This window comes from Emys orbicularis, chromosome 10 (assembly GCF_028017835.1).
Source record: "Emys orbicularis isolate rEmyOrb1 chromosome 10, rEmyOrb1.hap1, whole genome shotgun sequence".
Classification (NCBI taxonomy): Eukaryota; Metazoa; Chordata; order Testudines; family Emydidae; genus Emys; species Emys orbicularis.
Window position 1 is genome coordinate 45,235,915 of NC_088692.1, and position 26,613 is coordinate 45,262,527.

The window sequence follows — 26,613 nt, forward strand, 5'->3', positions numbered from 1 at the left end:
CCCTAAATGGCCCCCTCAAGGATTGAACTCACAACCCTGGGTTTACCAGGCCAATGCTCAAACCACTGAGCTATCCCTCCCCCCCGGTCTGGGAGACGATCGCATAGTGTGAGGTGAACATGTGAACTGAAGACCATGTGGCAGCCCTACAAATGTCCTGAATGGGGACATGGGCCAAAAAGGCAGCCGATGAGGCTGCGCCTGAGTCGAGTGTGCCTTCACAATTGGTGGCGGAGGGATTCCCGCCAGGTCATAACAGGTACGGATGCACAAGGTGATTCAGTTGGAGAGCTGCTGAGTGGAGAGATCGGCTGACCTTTCATGCACTCGGCCAAGGCAATGAACAGTTGCGTGGACTTTCTGAATGGCTTAGTCCACTCCAGGTAGAAAGCTAGAGCCCGTCTCACATCCAGTGTGTGGAGGCGGCGCTCCTCACTGGACGCATGGGGCTAGGGGAAGAGGACCGCAGGGCGGAGACCACCTTTGGGAGGAACGAGGGGTGTGGGCGGAGCTGAACCTTATCCTTAAACACCATGTATGGGAGCTCGGAGGTCAGGGCCCTGAGCTCCAAGACCCGCCTAGCCGACGTGATCGCAACCAGGAAGCCCACCTTCCACGAGCGGTGTGACCAGGACCACTTGGCTAGTGGCTCAAATGGGGGCTTTGTGAGACGGGCCAACACCAAGTTTAGGTCCCACTGCGGGACTGGGGGCCTAACATGCGGGAAGAGACGATCCAAACCCTTAAGGAATCAGCCAGTCATAGCATAGGAGAATACCATGTGGCCCTGCACCGGCGGATGGAAGGCCAATATGGCCGCCAGGTGCATCTTGACTGACGAGGGTGCCAGGCCCTGGGCTCTAAGGTGAAGGAGGTAGTCCAGGATAAGCTGGATCGGGGCTGCCACCAGGGAAACGCCCCGCTCGTCTGCCCATCTGGAAAACCAAGACCACTTTGCCAACTAGGCTCGGCGTGTGGAGGGCCTCCTGCTTTCAAGGACGACGCACTGAACCCTTTCAGAGCATGTCCTTTCCTCCCTATCTAACCATTGAGCAGCCACACCGTGAGGTGGAGTGCCGCTAGGTTGGGGTGGAGGAGGCGGCCCTGGTCCTGGGAGAGCAGGTCCGGGCGGGATGGCAATGGCCATGGTGGGGCAACCGCCAGGCCCGTGAGGGTCCCCTACCAATGTTGTCTGGACCACGCCGGGGCAATCAGAAGGACCTGGGCCTTGTCCGTCTTTATGCCTTTCCCCCGTTCCCGCTGATCGGCAAGGTCCTGGAAAAGATAGAGAAACTGGCCTGACCAGGACAGGAGGAAGGCATCAGAAATAGAGCCCCATCCCAGCCGCCCCCGGAGCAGAACCAGGGACAGCGACGGTTCTGCCAAGTCACTAACAGGTCCACCTGGGGAGTTCCCCACACTTGGAAAAGCCTCTGCACCACCTCTGGGTGGAGAGACCACTCGTGCTGAGAGAAGAAGTCCCTGCTCAGGCGATCCGGGCGCCCGGCAGATGGAAGGCCTGTAGGCAGATGTCATGGGCTATACACAGCCTGAGGGCTTCGCGGCAGAGGATCGGCCCCGCCTTGCCTGTTGATGTAGAACATCGAGGCCGTGTTGTCCATGAGGACCCTGACCACCCGGCCCTCCAGGTGCGAGCGGAAGGCCATGCACGCCAGCCATACTGCCCTGAGCTCTTTGACGTTTATGTGGAGGGTCAGATCCCGAGCCGACCACAGACCTTGGGTCTGAACGTTCCCCACATGGGCCCCCATCCCAGGTCCGACGAGTCAGACACCAGCTCCAGCGACAGGGCCCTGCCCCTGAACGGGACCCCTTGGAGCATGTTTCTTGAGGAGGACCACCACCGTTGGGAGGTGATCACTGGTTCGGGTACCGTGAGGACTTTGTCCATCCGGTTCCTGGCTTGGGAGAACTCCGAGGCCAACCAGAGCTGGAGGGGCCTCATCCTGAGTCTGGCGTGATGGACCACATTCGTGCACACCGACATATGACCCAAGAGCTGGAGGCACGCTCTGGCTGTTGTCACCGGAAACCTTGTGACCGTGTTGATGAGCCCCTTCAGGATCTCATACCTGTCCGGTGGGAGGGAGGCACTGGCCGACGAGGCATCCAGGACCGCCCCAATAAACTCTATGCGTTGAACTAGGACTAATGTGGACTTGGTGTTGTATACCAACAGGCCCAAAGTGGTGCACATGGACAGGAGTTGCCCTTGACCAACCAGTCGTCCAGATAGGGGAAGATTTGGACCCCCCGGCGCCTGAGGTGGGCCGCCACCACCGACATACATTTTGTGAATACCCTGGGGGCAGTGGACAGGCCAAACGGGAGGACCGTAAATTGGTAGTGTTCCTGCCCCAACGTGAAATGGAGGAAGTGTCTGTGTCCCTCAAATATATGAATGTGGAAGTACGCGTCCTGCAGATCGAGGGCGGCGTACCAGTCCACAGGATCCAGGGAGGGGATGATGGAGGCCAGGGACACAATGCAGAACTTGAGCTTCACCACCATGTACTGGTTTAGGCCTCGCAGGTCCAAGGTGGTCCTGAGCCCCCCTTTGGCCTTCGGGATAAGGAAATAGCGTGAGTTGTACCCCTTGCCTTTGAACTCCCTGGGTACCGCTTCCATCGCTCCTAGGCCCAGGAGCCACCCCACCTCCTGCTCGAGCAGGGCCTCATGCGATAGGTCCCCCAGGAGGGACGGGGGTGGGGGTGGTTGGGCGGAGAGGAAGTAAACTGGAGGGTGTAGCCCCGGGAGATGGTGTTGAGGACCCATCGGTCCGAGGTCAGCCATGACCACTCCGGGAGGAAAGCACACAACCGATTGGAGATGGGAAGCTTTATTGGGGGTGGATCCCTTATAAGGACTGGCAGGGCGCCCCCAGGCGTCCCGTCAAAACCGCCTTTTCCCCGCCTGCTTGACCTTTGAGGACCCAGGCTGGGGGGCAGGGCGAGACTGCCTCTGTGGGCACTTCTTACAGTCCCGCGACTTCTTACAAGCGGTCTCATATTTTGGGTGGGTGGCCTGAGCGGGAGACTGCGGTGGCTTGAACTTAGGTTTAGCCAGAGCCGGAACAGAGAGACCCAGAGTCTGGAGAGTCGTGCGGGAGTCTTTCAGGCAGTGCAGCTTTGTATCCATTTGTTCCGCAAACAGAGCTTTGCTGCCAAATGGGAGGTCCTGGAGGGAGGTCTGCGCCTCACTGGACAGCCCAGAGAGCAGGAGCCATGACACCCTTCTCATAGACACCGCTGAGGCCATGGACTGCACGGCCGTGTCTGCTGCATCCGAAGCTGCCTGCAGGGTTGCCCTGGCAGCTGCTGTACCCTCTTCCACTAGCGCTTTGAACTCCTTCCTGTCGCGCTACTGGAGGGAGTCCTCAAACTTGGGCAGTGAGCCCCACAGATTGAACTCATGCCGGCCCAGGAGAGCCTGGTGGTTCGCCACCCATAACTGCAAGCTTGAGAATGAATAAATTTTCCTTCCAAAAGAGTCCAGCCTACGCAAATCTTTATTTTTCGGGATAGGGGCTGGCTGGCCCTTCCGCTCCCTGTGGTGGACCGACTCAACCACCAGGGAGTTAGGAGCAGGGTGGGTGTGTAAGTATTCATGCCCCTTGGCAGGTACAAAATACTTGCGTTCTGCTCTCTTGGAGATGGGGGCCAATGAGGCTGGTGTTTGCCACAGGGCACTTGAAATTTTTGCCACCCCTTCATGGAGAGGCAAAGCCACCCTGCCCGGTGCCGAGGAGGACAGCACATTAAACAGGGAGTCCGAGAGCTCCTCCATCTCCTCTGCTTGGAGGTGGAACCTTGATGCCACCCTTTTTAAGAGTTCTTGGTGGGCCCTAAGGTCCTCCTGCGGAACAGAGGGAGGTGGGGCTGTAATCGCCTCATCCGGGGAGGGTGAGGAGGCCAGCACAGTACTTTGGGTGTCCACCGGCACCGGAGGTTCCACCACCTGGTCGGTCTCCGGGCACAGTGCTGATGATGTACATCCCACCAACTCCTTCCGTGGAGGTCTGGAGAGGGAGGCCGATGGTCCTTCTGAGGCTCCAGCCACCGAGGAGCTCCCACTGGGGGCTGCATCAGAGGCCATGGTGCCCATTGGTACCATTGGGCCGGCCACGGGGCCTGGTGCCACTGCAGGGCCGGCTGTCCGGCCTGGCCCATCGATGGACAACTATGAAGGGAGGCCAGGTTGGGCTGACATACAATCTGCTGCTGTCCCCGAACCGGGAGAAGTGGCAGCGCTGGGAGCAGTGCCGACCACGGGACCGCGATCCCAATGTGGAGGACTAGTACCATCGGTAACAGTTGCTCCGCGATCAGCTCTGGTGGGCGGACCCGCGACAGCGAGATGCCGGCAATTGACGCCCGGGGCTGCGGAGGCGGTGCTGTGGCAGGGTACCAGAGCAGGATGCCGAACGGGAACGATGTCGACGTCGGAGCCGTGACCGGCTACGATAACCCCTCCGAGAGGAGGGCCTTTGGTGACGTCTGCCTCGGTCCCTTCGGTGTTCGCTCCTCAAGGCAGAGTGGTGCCGAGAGTCTCAGTCAGACGGAACCCAACCCAAGAGCCGGGTGAGCGTCGAGGGCGATCCACGTGGACTTTGCTCTGACCGGTCGCTGGGCAGTGAACGGTGTCGGGAACATTCCCTCAATCGAGACCGGTACTGAGCTGTGGGCGACTACGGAGATCCCAGCGGTGGTTTGCCTCTGGAGCGCGGGGCCGACATCGGCGGTGCTCCTTGTACTGGCATGGACGGCATCCGGACATCTGGAGAGGCCCGCTCCGAATGGGCCAGGCTACTCCGCTCGACTTGAGTCGGAGGCCTAGTGGCCAGTGGGGATCGAGGACTGCCCGACATGGGTCTAGCCTCCGTCCCGGGTTTACTCCGGTTCCGCGGCAAAGGCGGCCTCTTTATAGTCTTCTTGGCGTGCCCCGTGGACGGGGAGCGGTGCCGACTAGTCGATGGCACCGAAGGGTCACCATGCACCGGCACCGCAGTGCCCACTCGGAGCGGCACGCCGGAGCTGGGGTCAGCGCCGACTCCATCAGAATAGCACAGAGCCGGATGTCCCTTTCTCTCTTGGTCCGAGGCTTAAACAACTTGCAAATCTTGCAGCAATTGCTGAGATGGGCTTCCCCCAAACAGCGCAGACAGTCCACGTGCAGATCACTCATGGCATAGAACGCCTACAAGTGTCGCACGACTTAAAACCCGGGGCATGCCCCGGCCCGGGCGCTCTAGCTAAACTAAAACTAAACTAAACTACACTACACTACAGGTACCATATGTGATGGGTTGGATCACAGAAACCCCCCTTGGGAGCTGCCACCCAATGTACCAAGGGTAAGTCTATACTTACCGCCGGGTCTGGCGGTAAGCAATCGATCTTCTGGGATCGATCCCGGAAGTGCTCGCCGTCGACGCGAGAGGAGTACGCGGAGTCGACGGGGGAGCCTGCCTGCCGCGTCTGGACCCGCGGTAAGTTCGAACTAAGGTACTTCGACTTCAGCTACATTATTAACGTAGCTGAAGTTGCGTATCTTAGTTCGAAGTGGGGGGTTAGTGTGGCCCAGGCCCAAGACTACCCCTGTTCCTATTTTCCCTGCCAGCTCAGGACTCCAGCACCCTGTCTTGCTGAGCCAGACAATCCAGTCTGCTCCAACACAGACCCAGGGTCTGAATCACTTGTCCCAAAGCTGCAAGTTTACCTGAAAACAGCTCACAGAAGTGTGCTTGTCTTTAGCATTCAGATGCCCAACTCCCAATGGGGTCTAAACCCAAATAAATCTGTTTTACTCTGCATAAAGCTTATGCAGGGCAAACTCATAAATTGTTCACCCTCTATAACACTGAGAGAGAGAGATATACACAGTTGTTTGCTCCCCCAGGTATTAATACATACTCTGAGTAAATTACTAAATAAAAAGTGATTTTATTAAATACAGACAGTAGGATTTAAGTGATTCCAAATGGTAACAGACCGAACAAAGTAAGTCACCAAGCAAAATAAAATAAAATGCGCAAATTTACGTCTAATCAAACTAAATACAGATAAGTTCCTCACCAGTTCCAGAATGCTCCCTTTTACAGGCTAATCTCCTTTTAGCCTGGGTCCAGCAATCACTCACACCCCCTGTAGTTACTGTCGTTTGTTCCAGTTCCCTTCAAGTATCCTGGGGGGGTGGAGAGGCTCCTTCCTTAGCCAGCTCAAGACAAAATGGAGGGGTCTCACACGGGTTTAAATAGACTCTCTCTTGTGGGTGGAAACCCCCCTCCTCCCTCCTATGCAAAGTCCAGCTCCAAGATGGAGTTCTGGAGTCACCTGGGCAAGTCACATGTCCCTGCATGACTCAGTCTTTACAGGCCGAAGCCATTGTCCACATGGTATCTTGCATGTCTCCAGGAAGACTTCTTATGTGGATTGGAGCATTCCAAGATGCATTGTTCTCCAAGTGTTTCCCGATCAGGTACTTAACCTGGCAAATTCCTTCCTAAAGAAGCTGACCAAATGCCTCCCAAAGCTTACTTAGAAACCAAGCAAGCATACAGCCCATATTCTTAACCTCAAGTAGAAAATGATATATATGTACAAATAGGATGAATAGATATAGTAGACCATAACCTTTACAGAGATATATTACATGGCACAGGCAGCACAAAACATATTCCAGTTATGTCATACATACATTTATAAGCACCCCCTCCCCATAAAGCCTTATGGGGTACACTGTCACACCATACACTGAACCAACAAGCAGTTTTGGGGATGAGCTACAACAAAGCTGGAGCAGAGCAGTTCCGAAGCACCTCCGCAGGCGGCAAGAAGGAACTCAGGGTGGGGGGAGCGCGCAGTGCCCCTTATACTGCGCCATGGAGGCGCCATTCCAGGGGTCGCTAAAGGCACTCCCCTACAGGTACTGCTAGGGGGAAAACTTCTGGCACTGGTGCATGTGGCAAGCATGCACACCTATTGTGGAATACACATGAGCAATCACTCGAAGAAGAATATATGGTTACGAGTCAAATCTTCCACTTGGAAACAAAGGTCAGGGCAAACCTGTTCCCCTTTTGCCAGGTCCTTTTTTGTGATGCTTGCCCTCCACTACCTTTATGCTCAGATTAACATGAATGCAGTTCCTATTTCAATGTAGGTAAAGGAGTGGCAATGCTTCCTGCAGCAACACCACATGAGAAGAGCTATTCCCCTGACCAATCCTGTGTAACACTTCACAGGAAAAAGGGTGTTAGGTCTGCATTCTAGCTCTCGCCACAAAAATACCTGTACTTACGTTCCAGATGTAAAAAATGGATTGTCAAATGCCCAGCTCAGCTTGATGCATTTCAGCAGGTCTCCTGCAATTCTGGGTTTTGTTGAGTCTTGTTTATTAGAATTAGGCTGTAAGAGCTTGAAGCAATGACACCTAGAAACTATTCAGCTAAATGGGTTGCTTTAAAAAACACTTGCTTATCTGAAAGGAGAAAAAAGATGGCCGTCCCACATGTGAGGCAAGATTCTTTTCATGGTTCTACACTGAACTGCAGTGGCAAGAAATGAAAGGGACAAAATCTTAGTTTGGAGCTGGGTCCCAAAGAGGACTTGTTATAGTATACAATATAAATACAAATATAGTATTTCCAAACAACATGGAAGTGGGACACAAATTCAGATGTTTAAAAGTGACCTGAAAAGAAAGAGAACTGGGTTTGGGCTTCTTTATAACGGATAAAGGTCTGACAAAAACTCTGCTTGTTTTATACATTAGAAACTTGACTCCTGTCCCTCCTGGAAGACACTATGGTGATTGGAGGACAGTGAAAGTGTGACATCATACCAGCAGAAGAAGAGTGGAGTAATTGTGAAGGGAGGGAATTTTTAATCAGATTAACACTGCTTTTGCTAACACCTATTAACTTCAATGACTAACAATATTTCAGATAAAGGAAGCCTGTGTTAAAAATTCAGTGTCCTCGCTCCCTCCATATCATGTGCTAAGACTTTCCAGGCATCCTTCAGAAAAAGCCAGGGAAAACCAGACTTGACATTCTTGGTATTTAAAGTAAAAACAAGCAGAAATTTACACACTTTTTTCAGGCCTTCCTGATAAGGAAGCACAAACCCAGTTTTAAAGGTCTGCTTTAAAGAAACATTTAGTCTTCTTAGCACAGAAGTTGTCTTCATGCCCAAAACCATGTCTAAAAGGTTAGATGAACATATCCTCAGAACTATGATGTTAGAACCTGATAGGTTTCAGAGTAGCAGCCGTGTTAGTCTGTATCCGCAAAAAGAACAGGAGTACTTGTGGCACCTTAGAGACTAACAAATTTATTAGAGCATAAGCTTTCGTGGGCTACAACCCACTTCTGATAGAAATTGAGAACAGAGCAAGGAATACAAAAAGCCTCTTCAACTTCCTGGCTTCCCCAAACAAGAAGAGAGAGAATTTAAGGCCTTAATGACATGAAGTTGCACTTGTTTAATTGGTGTAATTTTAAGCTGATTTAGGGAAAGCTTCACTGGTTTAACATGTAGATGAGGCTAAGTGGTACTTTCAGCCATTTTTTAGGTGATTTGATAAAGCTCCAATGTGCCAAAGGATAAAGTTTTGCTAACTCCTGCTAGAAGCCTCCAGGCCAACCCCAATATTAAACATAATTTAACAACAATCTTCACTTTAAATCCGATCAATTAATTCATAGAGAAGAATGCATCAGATCACAGTAATTCCTGAATGCAAAGCACATTTAAGCTGGGTTTCATTTGTGTTCTCTCACAGAGCAGTTGTTTGGTTTCCCCTTACCATTTCTTTCCTTAAAGCCTAATTGAACTCCTTTCTTATAAGGCAAGCTTGAACAAAACATATTCCATGTTATCCTGGTGTATTTGCAACAAGATCACCATGAATTTGAATATACAGAACACAGGGCCTGCTATCTTCCCAAATTATGCCTTGGTAAAATTTAGGGAGTTTTCCCGCAGAGAGGAGGCCACAAAGAATGAATACTACCATAGGTTTCTGTGCCAATGAGGCCATCTCTCATAAGGACAGCAATAATTTTTTGGAGGCTAAAAGCAGCAGCAATATCTTTGGCCGAAAATAAGGCAATGTAAATGAAACAACATTAAAGCTAGATTGTTCATAAGACATTGATGGAGTGAGACTATTTCACCCAAGAGGGAGTTTCAAAATTGGATTATTTCAGTTCCTTTCAAGGCCCTTTGCTTTAAGAAGTGCCTGAGTTTATAAATTGCAGAATTATTCTGGGCCTAAAAGCCCTTTGGAATCATTGTGTGTGGCTGTTTCTTTCCCTTGTGCTTGAGCAGGACAGGATTTTTTTAGAATACAAATATTTAGTTCCTTTTTGACTGGTGGTAAACATGTGCCACAGTCAGATGTGCGCTCGGGTTTCTTTGGGAATTTGGACTGCAGCCAGTGGGCAACCTAGCCTGGGGGGGAGGAATGAGAAGGGGAGAGTGGGGAAGGTTGTTGGCAAGCCTGCAGCCCTGCCAGAATGTTGTGCTGCTCTGGTTCTCCTGAGGCATACCAATAATCACCAGACAAGGCTCAACCTGTGTGTGTTCCAGTCAACATTGCTAGTACTTAATCATTAGAGTAAAATTACAATCTTCCATGTCTTCACTGCCCACTAGCAGGCAGAGAGTTTATTAATGGGGGTAGATTACATTTCCTGCCAGCTTTCCTCAATTCAATCCAGTCACTTCTATGAGAAGAATAATTGTGACATTGTCCTATAGTTAAACCAATTGCTACACATACCATAAGACTCCCTGGCAGTGGGTCTGCTCAGATGTCTGAAGTAATTACCGTACACTGTTTTTTGTTGCTAGTGCACAGTCTGGGTTATCAAAGTATTTTCTTGCTGTAGATGTGTCTTGTACAATTATATTATAAAGAGTAACTTAAAAAAATCAGGGATGTTCTAGGACACACATCTCACTATTGCTAGCTCAGAACTTCAGGAGCTGACAGATTAGCAGGGTTAATACTAGCATGGCTAGCCCCCAACTTCCTCTTCCCCCACCCTCTGTGGATGTGTGTTCCTACAGAGGCTTCCTGCCCCTCCAGGTAGATCCTGGATCTTGACACACCATTGTGCTCCAGCTCTCAGCACCACTACTAGGTATGGCTCCCATGCAATAGATTTCAGATCCGGGTAAAGGTAAGATTCCCCTTTTAAACATTTTTAAGAGCGCTGAGGAAGACCACCCCCATCTTTCAAGATTAGAAGAGAGACAGGAAGTATTTACAAAAGCACTTCATGGTACTACCAATCCTCAATGCTACTTTAAATTAACAGTACTGCGTAGCAAAGTCTATTGTGCCTGACCAGACATCCTGATATTAGGGGCTTTGTATTATATAGGCAACTATATTCCCCGCCTCCCAGAAAAGATATCCCAATTTTTCACACTTGCTATCTGGTCATCCTAATTGTGCATCTAAGTCTACTATGCTTGTGTCCCCCTAACCTTTCAGATTCAGGTTAAGCAAAAAATCCTAGAGGAAAACAAAATATATTTTTGATGATTCCATCAAAGCTACGGAACCAATTTCCTTCAAGCTTGGCTTTAGTGAACTCTAAGGAGCAAGCAAAGTTTGAACAAAGTGGTGTCTGCTGTTGTGAGTATGTTTCAGAACAGTAGTTCGCAAGCAGATTTACATGTACCCCTCATCTAGAGATAGTTTTACAACAGGTTACATAAAAAGCACTAATGAAGTCAGTACAAACTAAAATTTTATACAGACAGTGACTTGTTTTTATACTGCTCCAGATACTATACACTGAAATGTAAGTACAATATTTATATTCCAATTGATTTACTTTATAATTACACCTCTACCCCGATATAACGCTGTCCTCGGGAGCCAAAAAAATCTTACTGCGTTATAGGTGAAACTGCGTTATATCGAACTTGCTTTGATCCACTGGAGTGAGCAGCCCCGCCCGCCCAGAGCACTGCTTTACCATGTTATATCCGAATTCGTGTTATATCAAGTCGCGTTATATCGGGGTAGAGGTGTATATGGTAAAAATGAGAAAGGAAGCAATTTGTCAATAATCGTGTGCTGTGACACTTCTGTATTTTTATGTCTGATTTTGTAAGCAAGTAGTTTTTAAGTGAGATGAAACTTGGGGTACACAAATCAGATCCTGAAAGGGGTGCAGTAGCCTGGAAAGGCTGAGAACCACTGCTTCAGAACGCATTAGGAAATCATTTTATTTTCCACAGAAGTAAAAAAAAAAAAAATTTCATTTTACTGAGAAATTCCCAGAAGTTTGCCTAAAAGCAGAGCACAAGCAGAGCAAGTTTCAGAATTTGAGGAAGTCAGAAAATGAACAGGGTCTTGCAATGGAAACACCACTTCAACCAAACATCTCAGTACAGTGGGTAGTTCTGATCCCACTAAATGTATCTGATTCCACTTAAACAGAAAATAAGCAATGCACGCCCCAGACCAGGAGCAGCTGTCTGCAGCAAACAATGCTGTTACCAGATTACACTGCAAAACTAATAAGAAAACAGAGTGGCCATGTCCTAACCCCCCACCATTCCCAGCAAAATCATACACACACACAGCCTCTTGTCTTCACAGGCAAAGGCCCAGGTTTGCTCCTAAACTACATTCTCCACATGACAGTTACATGTTTTGCCTCCTTGCTACCATGCCAACCCTTGTTTTTACTCCTCACAAAGCACACAAAAACAGACCACTGAAGTTTTATGTAAAGTTGGGCTGGCTGGAACCAATATATTTGCATAATAAAATCTTAACAGCTGGTTTGCCAGTCTCCATCTGGAATCCTGCCCAACAGAAATGAATAACCCCTGAAAAGCCAAACCAGGGGGATTTTTAAAGGCAGATGTAAATTAACCCAGCCTAACCAAGCCATGGGGAGCATAAACATCTCCCACACTTACAACAGAACGAAGCACAAATTTGCTGAAGGACATAATCAGTGCTGGACAGAAGCCCTAAAAGCAATAGCTTCAGCTTGCTTTGGGTTTCCAATTAACTCTTTAGTACAAAAGCAAATAACCAAATGCCATTCCCTCGGCTATAATATGAAGAATCTTACCCATCCATTAGCAGAAGCATTTCTGCTTGCACCTAGGATGATCATTTTATCTTACTGGTGTCATTAGCAGTTGATGTTGACCATAACACTGTGCTGGGGTGGAGCATACACCTAGTGCCAAAGGATTAAGCTGCTGTTCTGGCTTCCATCAGCGATTCTGTGTAGTATGTTTATGAAGGAAACTGAAACCAACCTTTGTGTTTGCTGCAATCCAATTGGAAGTTTCACTGTCATCATCACACTTCTTAATCCACTTCTTTAACCACTGTTCAGAAAGTGAAAAAATAGAATCCATAGACTTTATACAGTTTAAATCTTTCTAGCACAGACATTACAATAAGCTAACACTAAGCATTTAACATAAAAGGAGAGCTGCAAAGGTACACCTGAATGACATTGTTTGCCAAGCAAGGTGGAGTGAGCTTTAACTTGACAATTCCTTTTGTGGCAGAAAATTTGTCTGCCAGAATCACTAGATAAACCCTAGAAAAGAGTAAATTAAATTAAATAAATAAATATTAGTAAGTATATAAGTATTATAGGACCATAGATATACCAGAATGCCATCTTCTAGGGACTGTCTTACTTGTGAGTCCAGAACAACAACAAGTTTTTGGAAGGCAAGCCCTGGATGTAACTTGCTTCTGTGCAGGCTCTGCCACGAATACCAACATGGTCCAGTTAGTAGAAGCACACACACTAAACTAACAAGTCTCAGTTTCCCTTTGCTAGTCTACCAGCTAAGAAAAGCAAGGAAAGAGTACTAACGCTATTTTTTTTGCTCTTTCACATTAGCTGTGATATTCTGGCAGGCTGTACAACAGGGTTGCTTTTCTTCTCTAATGATAATGTGTATTACCCCGATTTGCTATGTTGGGTCTCTGGGGATCTTCAAGCGCTAAATTCCATTGACTAGCAGTGTTCAAACATTTCTCTGCATAAACTCAAAGATGCAAAGCCTCCACAGGATAAGTCTCCTAAGATGTCCTAGCTAGTTTTATGTCATGAGAGAATTACATATTATTCCCTCCTGTAAATTGTTTTTTGTATTAAAGCTGCTGCAAGTGTTGCATTTAAGATGCACATTGGGGCTATTTGGAAAGCCTGCACAACCTTTACTTTCACCTACTTCCCTACATTTCTAGAGGAACAGTGCTAAGTCAATGATTTAAATCACTGAAGAAAAAATAGGGACTTCTTATACCTTGCAGATCAGGAACTGATTGAACCTCTCATGGAAATGATAAACTGAGCTACAACCTCTCCCCCCCCCCCCCTTTACTGCCCCAATGGTAGCTAACTGCACTCATTCTTACATTTAAGATCATAGATTGTATTCTCTTTAGGGCATGGAACAAGTCTTCCTGTGTGTTTGCACAGTGCCTAACCCACGGGGGTCCCACAATCTTGATTTGGGCCTCTGGGTGCTACTGTATTAAAATAATCATCCATCTTTTCCACAGATCTTGCTAGGTGGCAGGGGCACCTGAAATCAGGACCACTGAGGTTAAATATTAAAACCAGAAGCAATCTGTGAGGTTACTAAGGTATTAAAGCACTCACAGGAGTGTTGTGAGAATAGGAATACTCCTTGTAGAGTGAAGCGTTTATTCCTGAGGTCACCCATCTCTACTGATATAACATTATCCTAGAACAGAATCTTCCACATAGCTGCACTAAAACGCTTTTTTCATGAAGGCAACGCCGAGTTGTGACCGTAAAGACTACTAGCAGACTTCAGGTGCTGCTTGTCACTTCCTTCATATGAAGAGGCAGAAGACTACAGTGCCCCTTGGTGTGAGCATAGGCGTAGTTAGACTTCTCAGCTCCAGTCAGGCCAATGGGGCCACGCGTAGGTGGGCAAATTCTGCACCTGCCCAAGGCTTGCAGTTTGGGAGCAACGCCCCGCTTACACCCGCCCAAACTAAGCTCATGGGTGCGAGCGGTTATTGTAAGGCAGCTATGGGCTCGTACCTAGACACTGTAAATACCCACAGTCCCATGCTACTTTGCCGGGGGTCCTGCAAGCAGTTTGACTTTAGCCCTTTAATTCTGCAAAGCCATGGGTTCAGCGAGGAAGTTGGACATGCTCACCTTGCACTTAACAGGATCATGCCAATTTTCACCGCAGTTAAAGCTGTACGTGAAAAAGAGAATTAATTCACAGAAGTTTAGCTATCACACTATGCTTGTAATTAAATCATAACTCCATTAAACTTACTCTTACAGTAGTTTTTGTCTTTTGGGTTACTCCACTGAAAGGGTCTGGGCACCAGATCTTGCTGAAGGCAATTACTGTAAGTGTGTTTCAGTTAAACTAAAACAATGAGGAGTCCAGTGGCACCTTAAAGACTAACAGATTTATTTGGGCATAAGCTTTCGTGGGTAAAAAACTGATGGACTCCATGCATCTGAAGAAGTGGGGTTTTACCCATGAAAGCTTATGCCCAAATAAATCTGTTAGTCTTTAAGGTGCCACCGGACTCCTCGTTGTTTCTGTGGATACAGACTAACCCGGCTATCCCTCTGATAATCAGTTAAACTAGAATCCCATGCCCCCTGATGGGTGCATGACACACTTTAGTTTTCCCAAAGGGGCCCAGCTACTAACATTAGATCTGAAATGGATTAGTTTTCCATACAGAAGTATAAGGCTGCCTTGTAAAATAAAACAGACATCTGGGCTCTTAATAAAAAGCATAATGCTGAACAAAAAACTTCATCTATGCATGGCCCTTCAAATGGCTAGAGGAGTAGAAAAACAGACCCCTTAGTTTATAGGGAGTTTCCATGTCTAGCTGTTTTCAGACTTTTCCCCCCCAAAAGTATTTCCTCTACTGAATAACAACATCTGTTTGAATGAGGTTAACTGCCCTAACAGTTTGCAGACTTCCATGTAATTCAGGTCTCAGGCAAAGTTCCTTCCCAACACATTTCAAGAGCATTTAAAAACTTGTTTCTTGGCTTTTGGCTACAGCTGTTGATTCTCTCATTGAAAGTGGAAAGATGTAATTAGGGTGAAAGCCCCTTTTAAAAGCACTTTATGCACAATATAAATAATAATCCTTTGCTGTAGGTGCCTCGCATATGAGGCGCTCTCCCACTTGGCAAATTGATTAATTCAGCCTTAACCTGCCTGTGAACATGAACTACCTTCACTTTAGATGGGATACCAAGGTAGAGAGAGGATGACTGAATTTTCAAAGGCCATTGAGTGAGTAATGGGACTGACTTGATTCTCAGTCCTAGGTGTTACCCACAAGATGACCCTACACTGTCAACATGTTAATTTTGCCATTTCTAAAATGAAATTCCAGGCATTTATCAATACATTTCCCAGCTTTCGCTTTTAATTTCATATATGCCCATCACCAAGTGCTCTCAGAATGATTCGGTTAATGAGGGAATTGACTTAAGCAGCTTCAGTTTGCTGAACATGACTCCTGTTCCTTCGTTAAGTGAATCAATTGAGGGAGAGGAGCCAAGGGATTTGGAATTGCCCCAGAAATTTCTCTACCAGAGAGATTTCTCCCTGTCAGCTGCTAGACATTTTCACTTGAAAGACATTTTTATTTTCCAATTAGGAAGATGGGCAAGAACATTTTCAACTGAAGCAAAAGAAAGATGAACCACAAAACTAATCTTTGCTTTTAAAACCTCTCCCCTTCTTCCAAATGGTTACTAAGCTCTCCCAGCTCATATTGGCTCCTCTGGCACTTAAACAATTTCTCAACAAGATATTTATACAGTACCTAACTCTTAACTTTTGAATGGAAGCTCTGAATTAATTCACAAGAGTGTTCTTACCAAAACTGACGTCCACATTTGCAGCGAACAGGTTTAGCATCAGGATACTGAACTTTAACAACATGGTGGCAGTCTGGGGCAGGACACCATTTTAACAGTCGATTACACTAGAAAATAAAATGACAAAACATGGCACGAAGAACTACCAGGAAAAGGACACTCACCCTAACAAATCTTCCTTTCCCCCTGTATCCCATTGTCCCAGTATCCTTTAACCTTAAGAGTCTTTGGGTATGTTTACGTTGCAATAAAAAAGCCGCAGCTGGCCGATCCCAGCTGACTTGAGCACACAGGCTTGAGCTGCAGGGCTGTTTAACTGCAGTGTAGACTTCCAGCCTGAACCCAAGTCAGCTGGCATGGGCCAGCCATGGGTGTCTAACTGTAATGTAGACATACCCTTCCTGTCTTAAACTCCTATCCACAGTGGCCTAAAGTGTCTGCTTATTCTACATGTTCACACTATCTGCACAGAACAAGTGACTGAATAAATCAGTCAATTACTTCACTGTTGCATCTTCTTTCTGAACAAGCAGTAGTGTGAACAGTTACTGCTGTCCCACTTTTATCTCCTGTATTCTGAATGCATCTACTAGGCCACCTGGAAGATACTTTTCATGAAGAAAGTGTAAAATGTTTAAGCTTTCCTTTGGGGAAGTATCGGTCAAACTAACATCGAGCAGTTTGGCCCATCTCCCAACCTCTGTGCTGCAGTGATACCCTTTTAATGAAACACTGTCTACCTACAGCTGTGTCCAGGAACTCACCTTTACAAGCCATACATATTCTCAATCCCTCTGGTAACACATCCCACTGCTTTGTTTGCATTTTTACTGCAGCCACCAATGGACTTCTAGGACTTCTTCTAACCATTATAAATCCTTGTGGATTGTAACAACTGTGCATCTCCAATGCTACATTAGTGCAATGTCAAGACCACCGATTTAAACAAGAGTCAAGAAGTGAAAGTTATTGTTTGACTGCAACCTTAACTTTCCCAAGCTATTTCTGATTACTGAACAGGCTATTTACAGTATACTTGAATATTCGCAACACAGGTACAGTGAGGGAGTTAATACAATGAAAATTTCCCAACTTACATCTTTAAATCTTAGTTTCTGTATCTAGGTTTATTCATTTATTTAATTGTCAGTTATGGAGCCAGTAGTTAACAGAACACTGACATATTTTATTCAAAGCAGTTATACATCGACATGTCTTACAGACTGGCACTTGGGGTACCCTTTACACTTTAATGCTTGGTGTGTCCTGGTTTTGAAGTTGAAAAAAGCTTACCCAAATACAATGATTACCACATTGGAAAGACAAGGACCATTAAATCCTTCTCAGGACTTATGTAACACCTACTGCATTTTGCTCATCTACTTTGACAGTAATTTTCTAAATTTCTAAGTAATGTTCCACTGTGTCTCCCCCTCACCAAGTACATACCTTTCTGGGTCATGTGTCTTCTTGGTACACTGGGTTTAATATTTTCCCCATAATTGCGCATAGGCTAAATGGCTTATAAATACTTGCTGCAAGAGCGCTACCTTGTTACAACCGATTAGATCATCTCCTGTACAGAAGTCTATAGCCATTAAACTTGGGCAGCTCTTCATTTTCTGCTGACTTGGAGCATATTGCCATAAAAGAGTCAATGCAAGCTCAACCTTCAATGACAAATGCTTGCCCATTTCAAGAAAGCGTTAACATAGCAAAAGGAAAAATGTTGACTACTAGCTCTCACATGCATATATCCTATCACAATTTAGAAATCTACATTGTCCCCCAGCACAAGAGCACCCGGCCTAATTAAAACAAAAGGTTGTTAACAATGAGCCTTTAGACTTAAACAGAAGCAAGCCCCCATCCCGCAACACCAACCACTGAGCCATAATTCAATCAAAAACGTGTTCAACACACCACTATAAATGGAAATATTCAAAGCTGGGTAACAAAGGGGTCTCACTGTTTCTGTGTAGAAGAATAAAAAGATTAGAACAGAATTATTTCTTTCATTAAAGAATTTCAAATAAAAAAAAAAACTCACCTCTACAAAACTATTAGTTATTAAATGCTGGTACTTTAATTTAACCTTTGAATCTGTGATCAGACGCCTAAGGAGAGAAATGCAGAAACATTCATTGTAGTAGAAAACTCATTTATTTGCACAGTCAACAACTAAAGAGACAGTGTAAGAATGTGGTTGCTTTCCCATATGCTTGCAGTTACACAAACATGTATCAGGATCCACAGTCCAGGAACACTTACCTGTTTCCTACTTGTGTAACATTACAACACAATACAAACACTTTGAACCTTACAGCTTTCATTTTGGATTCTTAATACAGAAGCACAAATGAAAGTTGTACAGTTCAAATAAGACTGTTTTGAGGAGTGTAAGCTGCATTTTTCTAAGGCTTTCTTGGAGTCCAGGAAGTACAGTAAACAATTTTGCTAATTTCTATTCATGTCAGATTTGCATGTTTCCTATAAACTGCTTTCAAAGGCTCCAGACAGCACTCGCTGCACTACTGACCAGCACCAGGTATGCCCAAATGTTATTTGGATTTCAACTGAATGTTAATGACCATCAGCTTAAACATTAATGGGATATTGCTGATATAGTCATATACAGAAAGGCAACAAGTTAAAGCTGCAATATCAGCAAAATACATGGTCTTCTGGACAGTGGCAAAATAAAATAAAATCTCACTTTAAGTTAATCATTTCAATTGTTTTAGGGGAGTTCGGGAGCACTTTCAGTTATATTTATTGATCCAATCTGCATGATTCTGGGTTTTATAATTATGTTGTGTATATACTGAGTTTAGGACTGGTGCATTGTAAATAACGACATTAAATTATGTATTACTGGAAACACTTACACAAACAAGACTTTAGGACTGTCAATTAATCGCAGTTAACTCAAGCAATTAATGCAAAACAAATTAACTAGATAATTAGAGCAAATATTTATAATCAAAAATATGAAGTGACCACTGTACACTTTGTATTCTGTGTTGTAACTGAAATCAATATATTTGAAAAGGTAGAAAAGCATCCAAAATATTTATAATACATTTAAATCAGTATTTTTTAACAGTGCAATTAAAACTGCAATTAATTGCAACTTTTTAAGAAAAAAAAAAAAAATCTCACAATTGCCTTTTTTTGTTGTTTGTTTGACAGCCCTAAAGCCTTCATGTGTATAAGGCAGCACACTTATAACTGCTTGAGGACTATGACTGAGTTTCCTTTTGAATATTTAAAATCTCAACCTATGAAGTTGAAATGATTTACACTTTGCACAAGTTATTGTTAAAAACAATCACTTTGTAATCACACACTGGAATAAACACTAAAAAGCTTTTACTACATACATGCACACTAATCTGTTTATATCCGGAGGACCACTTAGAAGTAAGTAAATACTGAAACTAGCACACAGTAATAAATATTATAGTACCTAGCTCTTATGTAGGACTTTTCATCCATAGATGTGTGTTCATTTCATGGTGTAATCAAATGAGCTTTCACATAACTCATAATAATAAAGGTTGAAATTAACCTGCATTGAATCGTACAGCACTTCAGACTAACTCTAGCACATACAAGCATTGAGAGTTTTTGACCTAATGAAAAACAAAGAATTGTGCATACGCAGAATGGGATTTTCAAATTTGTAAGTATTTCTGAACTAAAATGTCTTCAAACATGTCAAAAACTTATAATTGAGGACCAAGTCCATGGCTAATTTACCAGTTTTTAAATGAAGCCATTTGTTATCTGAGAATACAATGAATTTTAATTTAACTCATAATATACATGTATGGAACTTTACTAAGAAGTTCACCTCTGGGATGAGAATAGGAATGATAAATTTCAGCCCCAAATTTTCCAAAAGCTGCACATAATCAAAGAAAATTTAGGATGCAAGAGCCACCCCAAATGTAACTAGAATACAGCTAGTGTGGCACTAGAATCCCTTATATGTGTTGTTTACCAAACTAGGCAAATAAGCCACCTTCACAATTGCACCCTGCTCCTGTCTGTTGGATTGGAAAGTGTCACTTTAAAGTGACAACTGCATTTCTATAGTGCTATTCACCTGAGGATCACAAATTCCTGTAATGTGGTGGGGGTTATTTAACAGACAAGGAAACTGAGGCAAACAGGGTAAGTGACTTGCCCAAGGTCACAAATCAAAAGTCATTTGGAATAAAACCCATCTCTTTCCAATTCCCAGCCCCCATGCACTAGCCAACTAGTCATGCTTCCTTCTTCCTTCATTAACAAACTAAGTTACACATACAGACTGACCTCACTGAAAGAATCAAGCAGGAGAAGCAGCTGCTTGACAATTTGCTACCCACTAACCTCTACTGGCAACAAAAGGACAGGAAATAAATGCTATATACTGGCGAAATGTTTTTACAACAGCTCCATTAAACTTCACCTTAAGTGGTCCTTTAACTTTGTGGTAGTTTTCTTTACCAGTTTATAAGGTTTAAAACATTACAGCACTACCAAATTTCTTGCTGTCTAAGGAATTTAAGACCTAGAGCAGTTGAAATATAGCAGGATGCATATGCTATGGAACGAGGTAGCCAATTTGGATCATAGCACCCTATATTGAAAACTCAACTGGTGCTGTCTGCTCAGTAGTGGCCTCCTGACCACCACTAGTGACTGCAGACATGGTGGGGATAAAAATACGGCACTAATGCTGGAGAGTAAGCACTTCTGACTTGCTGCATCCTCCCCTCTTTTACAGAGTTCCTCAACACTGTCCTTTCAATTTTGTCTGAACTTTCTTAGCACTAGGCCAAATGGGAACGAGACATACTGTTGTACCATAGATGTCACCAGAAGTTGTAGAGAAGCTGAGCAGGAAGATTCTAGCCAGTTGCTACTGGACTGCAGAGGCTACATGACAGCAGCAGCCATTTGGCACCAGTAATAAAGGCAGCTTGCTGTGCTTATTAATGAAAGCAACAACACGGCATGTAGGTTAAAGCAATTACCAGCAGCATTAGATAGGGTGAGGAAGGGATAGAACAGATTACCTTTAGCTGGTTTGAAGGTCTTGAAAGATTTAAGACAACCTTCTTCCTTCTCCCCCACAAGATCAATAGCTATAAAAGCCATAGGAAGCATAACTGACAAGAATATAGCTACACAGTGATGGATCTGGGAAAGTCTATCTTCACTGCTGAAACTGGCCTGCTCACAGGTATAGCAGCCTAGAGAGCCCACTGCTTCATAGGCTGGGGGAAGATGGAACTGAGTGTGCTTTCTCTGCTTTAATGGTGGTTAAAGAAGCCCCCAAAAGTGTTTTTTCTTTTAAATATGCCTTTTTTTTTTCTTCTTTCTTTTTTTTTTTTTAAATAGAAATAGAAATTCAGGTCCTGTGTAGTCTGGAAGGCTAAGGCTGGAGAGCTAGAGAAAAGGTGACACCACATGAGCTAAGAATGAAAGTTGGTAGGGAAGGACTTTTTAGTCAGACTATTAAAAACAACATCCTTCACACTTTCAGTTAAGGTGTTAGGGCTCATACACCTCCGAGACCTTCCAGAGGTTCTTCTGCAAGATTAGGGAAGAAGGAAATAGGAATTTAAAATCCAAGTGCTTGTTCAGAGAAGAGTAATTCCTGGGTGGAACTAGAGAGACATAGCTCCACTGCTGCAAGCTCCTAGTGTAGATACATGCCTCTAGGCAAGTCTCATTTTGCACTGTTGTAGTCTAAGTCACACTGGTGGGTAAGTTTGGATTCCAGTAATACAAGATCCCTACAAATAAAGTCTACTTAAAAGGTGGCATCTAAAATACTGTGCAAAAACTAAAATTAAGTTTCACTGCAACACAACAATGTGCCTCACTCCACCCCACACTGGCTAACATAAAAGGGTAATTGAATCTCATGACTCAGGGTGTAATTAATACAATTCCCTACGAAGGGGTCAGGAAGGCATCTCTCACAACAGCCTATGTGGGACGGGCAGCACTGCAGAGTTGGCCAAACGCATTACAGGAGTGCTCTTCTGAAGCTTCAGGTATTTTTCACTGCCCAAGGCAGAATACAGGACTTGATGAACCAGCGTGTTGACCTGCTGTAGGAAGTTCTATATTCCTAGTCAGATGAGAGGAAACTAACAACTGTACAGGCAATTAACTGGGGATTTGGTGGCAGCGTGCAAGTGCATTTATTCTATTTGTAAGTTTAATAAGTGTGGCGGGGATTCTTCCTTCTAGCACAGAGCTGAGAATCGGTACACCAACACAGGGCAGTTCCTTGAACATCAATCTCTTTACACGGAGCTTCAAATGAGCCATTTCATACATACAACATTTACTGGAGGGGGGAAATGGAAAAACATTAACAGAGGACGGGTAACATGATGCCACCCTTCAACTGTGGTACTTACATAACTGTATTGTCGTCAACTAAGATATCACAGCCATGAGCAGGGCACGAAATAGTCTGAAAAAGGAAAAACGGGTCAAGTAAGGTCTTGGAATGTTTTTTGTGCCCCTTTATCCTCATGAGCAACCCCACAGGATTTTATTGCAAACTAGCCATATTGGCTCAACAAAATCAGAACTCCAGATACATACCTCCTTGAACAGCATGACCATGTTCAACCAGGGATGAGATGCTTAGACAGAGTCCATACAGTTCCCTATGAAACCCACATGCACTCTGTAGATGAAGAATTCAACCTCCAAGCCTTGTTTATTCATTTTCGTTAGAAAAGACCTCTGCCTCCATCCCATCCTTCCCTCTTCCCCAACACAAGACCAGCAGAAGTCACGTAGATCCAATATTTACCTGTCCCATGCCTTCCTCCATTATTTTGGTAGTTAAATATTCACTCCAGCACTGCATACAGAACTTATGTCCACACTCTAGGCCAGTAAAGTACTGCAACAATAAAGACATGTGACACTGTATCCATTCCATCCTTCCTGGAGCTGTGCAGTTTTGCTTATTCATTTCTTACTTGCAGTACAGAATCTGACTGTTCCAACAATACCGTATTGTTTACTTTGCATCATTATCACACCACCACATTGTTACAGCAGCTTTAAATGTGCACTCAATGTAGCTGCAGTCTGCATCCCTAACAGCAGCAGCAGGAAAAATGGAGATGTAGGATTTACCCCTCCTTCCTCAAATACTTCTAAGTTGTCCTTCATTTTAGGTTATGTCTACACGGAGCCGGGAGTGTGATTCCCAGCTTGAGCAGACATACGCATGCTAGCTCTCATTGAGCTAGTGTGCTAAAAATAGTACTGTAGCCATGGTAGCAAAAGCAGCAGCACAGATTAGCCCCCATCGTGTATAAACCTGCCTGGACTCCAGGGGTATGTTCTTGAGGAAGCTAGACCATGCCTCCAATGCTAATGCTACCACAGCTACACTACTATTTTCAGCATGCTAGCTCAAGAGGAGCTAGTGTGAGTATGTCTACTCGAGCTGGGAATCACACCCACACCTCTAGCTAGATGTAGCTTTTGACTCATGCACCCGGTATGAGAGACCTTTTTTCCTATCTTTATTATTGTAAGTAAGGCTGCTATTTCTGTCACGGAGGTTGTGGAAGTCATGGATTCTGTGATTTTGGCGACCTCCATTACTTTTGCAGCTACAGTGGCTGGGGCAGCTGACCTCAGGGCCGCCAGAGTAGCTGGCCCTGGGGCCAGCTACTTGGGTGCCCCGGGGCCAGCTGCACCGGCAGCCCCGGGAGAAGCCGGCCCCGGGGAGCGCCCGAGCAGCGGTCCCAGGAGCAGCCCTGGGGGCCAGCCGCACTGGCCACTGCTCAGGCGGCCACAGGGAGCCCCCAAGCAGTGGTCTCGGGGCAGCCTGGAATCATCCGCACTAGCTGCTGCTCAGGTGGCCCCGGGGAACACCCGAGCAGCAGTCCTGGGGGTGGCTGGCCCTGAGGAGGCCCCGAGCAGCAGTCCTGGAGGCCTTGGAGCAACAAGTTGCCTGGGGGCAGTCAGCCCCCACAGCCAGTGCAGGGGCTAGCCATCAGCCTCCGGGGCCCCAGGAGCTGCTAAGTTTTAGTCAGAGGTATTTATATAGTAGAAGTCAGGGTCAGATCACAGGCCGTGAATGTTTATTGCCCATGACCTGTTCATGACTTACTAAAATACCCATGACTAAATCTTAGCCTTCACTAACAAATGCTGCATCAGGAACTAGGGTTAGAGTTAAAACGATACCCACGGTTTTGTTTCCTGCACTCACATCCCTCCACTTGGAGATCACACTCAGTCGCTCACAGTTCCAGAATGATTACCAACCACATTCTGCCTGAGGCAGCTAAGATACTGCCGACGCAGGTAGAAGCAGCAAGGAAAAAAAGAAGGAATAGGATGGGTTATGGGACTAACATTGAGTAACAGGAGTTTACAGCACTAGAGGTCTATGTGGACTGACGCATACAGTTAACTTTTTGAGAGGGGTAGCCGTGTTAGTCTGTATCAGTAAAAACAACGAGGAGTCCTTGTGGCACCTTAGAGACTAACACATTTATTTGGGAATAAGCTTTTGTGGACTATAACCCACTTCATCAGATGCATGGAGTGAAAAAAGTTAACTTTGAGTGTGTCAACTTGCTTGGTACTCTTTAGCCCCTTTGGAATCCAGATGTTCATCTGATCAGAAAGCTGAAGAACCTATTGTTAGAAATAAGTTACCAACTGAGATTTGATATCTTTATCATGCAGACAGTGACCCAGCAAGAACAACTTTGACTTTGTGTGCATTATCCTCTACACAAAGTCTGCCAAAACACCTTTTGGGACTCAAGTGATTAGGTGGGGGAGGCGGGGTGGAAAAAAGAACTAAAGAGCAATAAATAGGACCGCTAGAGAAGAGTAATTTTGAAGTGATGGTACTACATAAATGAGACTCAGACAGGACAATTATGTTTCAAATCATAGGGAAAAAAAATCTCCCTCACTGCCACTGTGCAAGTTCTAATTGAACCCTCATTTTATATTCTGCCAGTAAAGCACCATACACTTGCATAAGGCTATACAGCTAACAGGGTGTCTCCTGGACAGCAGGATGATACGATAGAAGCAAGATTTTGTCAATTAAAAGACCTTCAACTTGAAAAAAAAAAATCACTTTTTCAGAAAAAGTATTGTTACGAACAACATTCAAGATTACAAGTTTTACGTTTCTTTACTTTGGGCATCTGACACTGGAGTATAATTAGTTTACACTTCCTTCACTAGCATGACCACCCTACTCAGGTACTGCTCTGGGGGGCACTCACCTACACACTCTTCTCAAGGCCCTGCTAGAGGGTCCCTTGGCCTCCTAGCTGTCTAGATCAGTAGTTCTGCCTGGAGTCATTCTCAGATCCACTCCTCCTTCCCCTCTACTAACCTAGACAGCTCAAGTGCAGGCCAAGGGACATCTACACAGGGCTTTGCCTTTAAGTGGAAGCTCTCTGTGGGAGAAGACCTTAATCTTCTGTCAGCACTCGGTTATCAATGATGCAGGCAGCTATAGGGCCATAATCTCCACATGGGAGAAGACCTGGTTCAATTTTCAATTATTATTTGAACATCCCATTCAAGATGACATCTGAGGCTCTGCAAACATTCCTGTGCTCAAACAATACTCCCCCGGAGATGGAGCTTCAGTCAAATGGAAAGGATTTTTTTTTTTTTTTTTTTTGAGGTTTCGAGAAGTCTCTGACACATTTGGGTGGAACTCTGGGAGACCACAGATTTGAAGATTGCACTGGTTTACTCCAGATCTATGGTTACCATGGCACAGAAGGCTCATCTGCATGGGGTGGGGGTTCACAGCCTAAAACTATCATTAACAAGGATATCCTTTAACTATCCTTATACAAGCAACTATACCAATGGAAACATCCCAAGAAAAGATAAATGTGTGTACTTAGTGCAAGACTGATTTTGATGGCTTCCAGCAAGTAAGCTAGCAGCTCCCTATTTCATTGTCAGTCACTGCCTCCTCCCAAGCTGTACAGAACAACTGCTTCTCTATCTAGCCATTTCTTTACTTTGAGGAACTTCCCTTCTTGCCAGTCAGCTTCAGGCAAACTGAGAAGAACCAATAAAGCTGCCCCCTCAATACACCCCTGGCAATTGTGACAGCTGATAAGTAACAATTCTGTTCCAAAAATGGTGTATCATGGGCAGACATTACCTTACTTTCACGTTACCTTTCTATACTGATGAGATTCTAATGACCTCATTTGGGGGGTCAGGAACAGAGTCATTTTCCTGCTTTTTGCATATTCCTATTTGCAAGAACTCTAGCATCGGTATTTTACTACCTTTTGATATCAGTGTCTGCTCTTTTGTAAGCAATAACTGAGCAAACACAGCAAGGACTCTGCTGCTCCAAGACTGACATTTTCGAGAGCAGCTCCACTCAAAACATTTTTCTTCTTTAGTAAATAGCTCAGTGAAAGGTACCAGTGACAGATTCACAGAAGCCATCTATATATCCACAGAACAAGTGCACCACATGGACTACAGAACAAGCTTCCCAGAAACACTACCCTGTTAATGCTCCCATCAAACCTGACCTGAAGGGACATTGGGGCAGGAGGAAGGACGAAGTTCTGTCTACCTAGCCCTCTCAATTCTTGTCCTCACCTTTAAGACTGCCAACAAGGGGT

The 26,613-nt window shown here is 45.2% G+C and overlaps 1 protein-coding gene across 1 annotated transcript in view; it reads right to left on the reverse strand.

Annotated features, from left to right (window-relative positions):
- The window catches only part of ARIH1 (ariadne RBR E3 ubiquitin protein ligase 1), a 131,584-nt gene that overhangs the window by 18,961 nt on the left and 86,010 nt on the right, over positions 1–26,613 (reverse strand). The window contains exons 4-9 of the mRNA XM_065411671.1: positions 22,770–22,862; positions 22,366–22,421; positions 17,988–18,054; positions 15,938–16,044; positions 14,225–14,267; positions 12,324–12,395 (exon numbers count right to left, since the gene is read on the reverse strand). Coding sequence (XP_065267743.1) covers positions 12,324–12,395; positions 14,225–14,267; positions 15,938–16,044; positions 17,988–18,054; positions 22,366–22,421; positions 22,770–22,862 — 438 coding nt within the window. The remainder of the gene's footprint in view (positions 1–12,323; positions 12,396–14,224; positions 14,268–15,937; positions 16,045–17,987; positions 18,055–22,365; positions 22,422–22,769; positions 22,863–26,613) is intronic.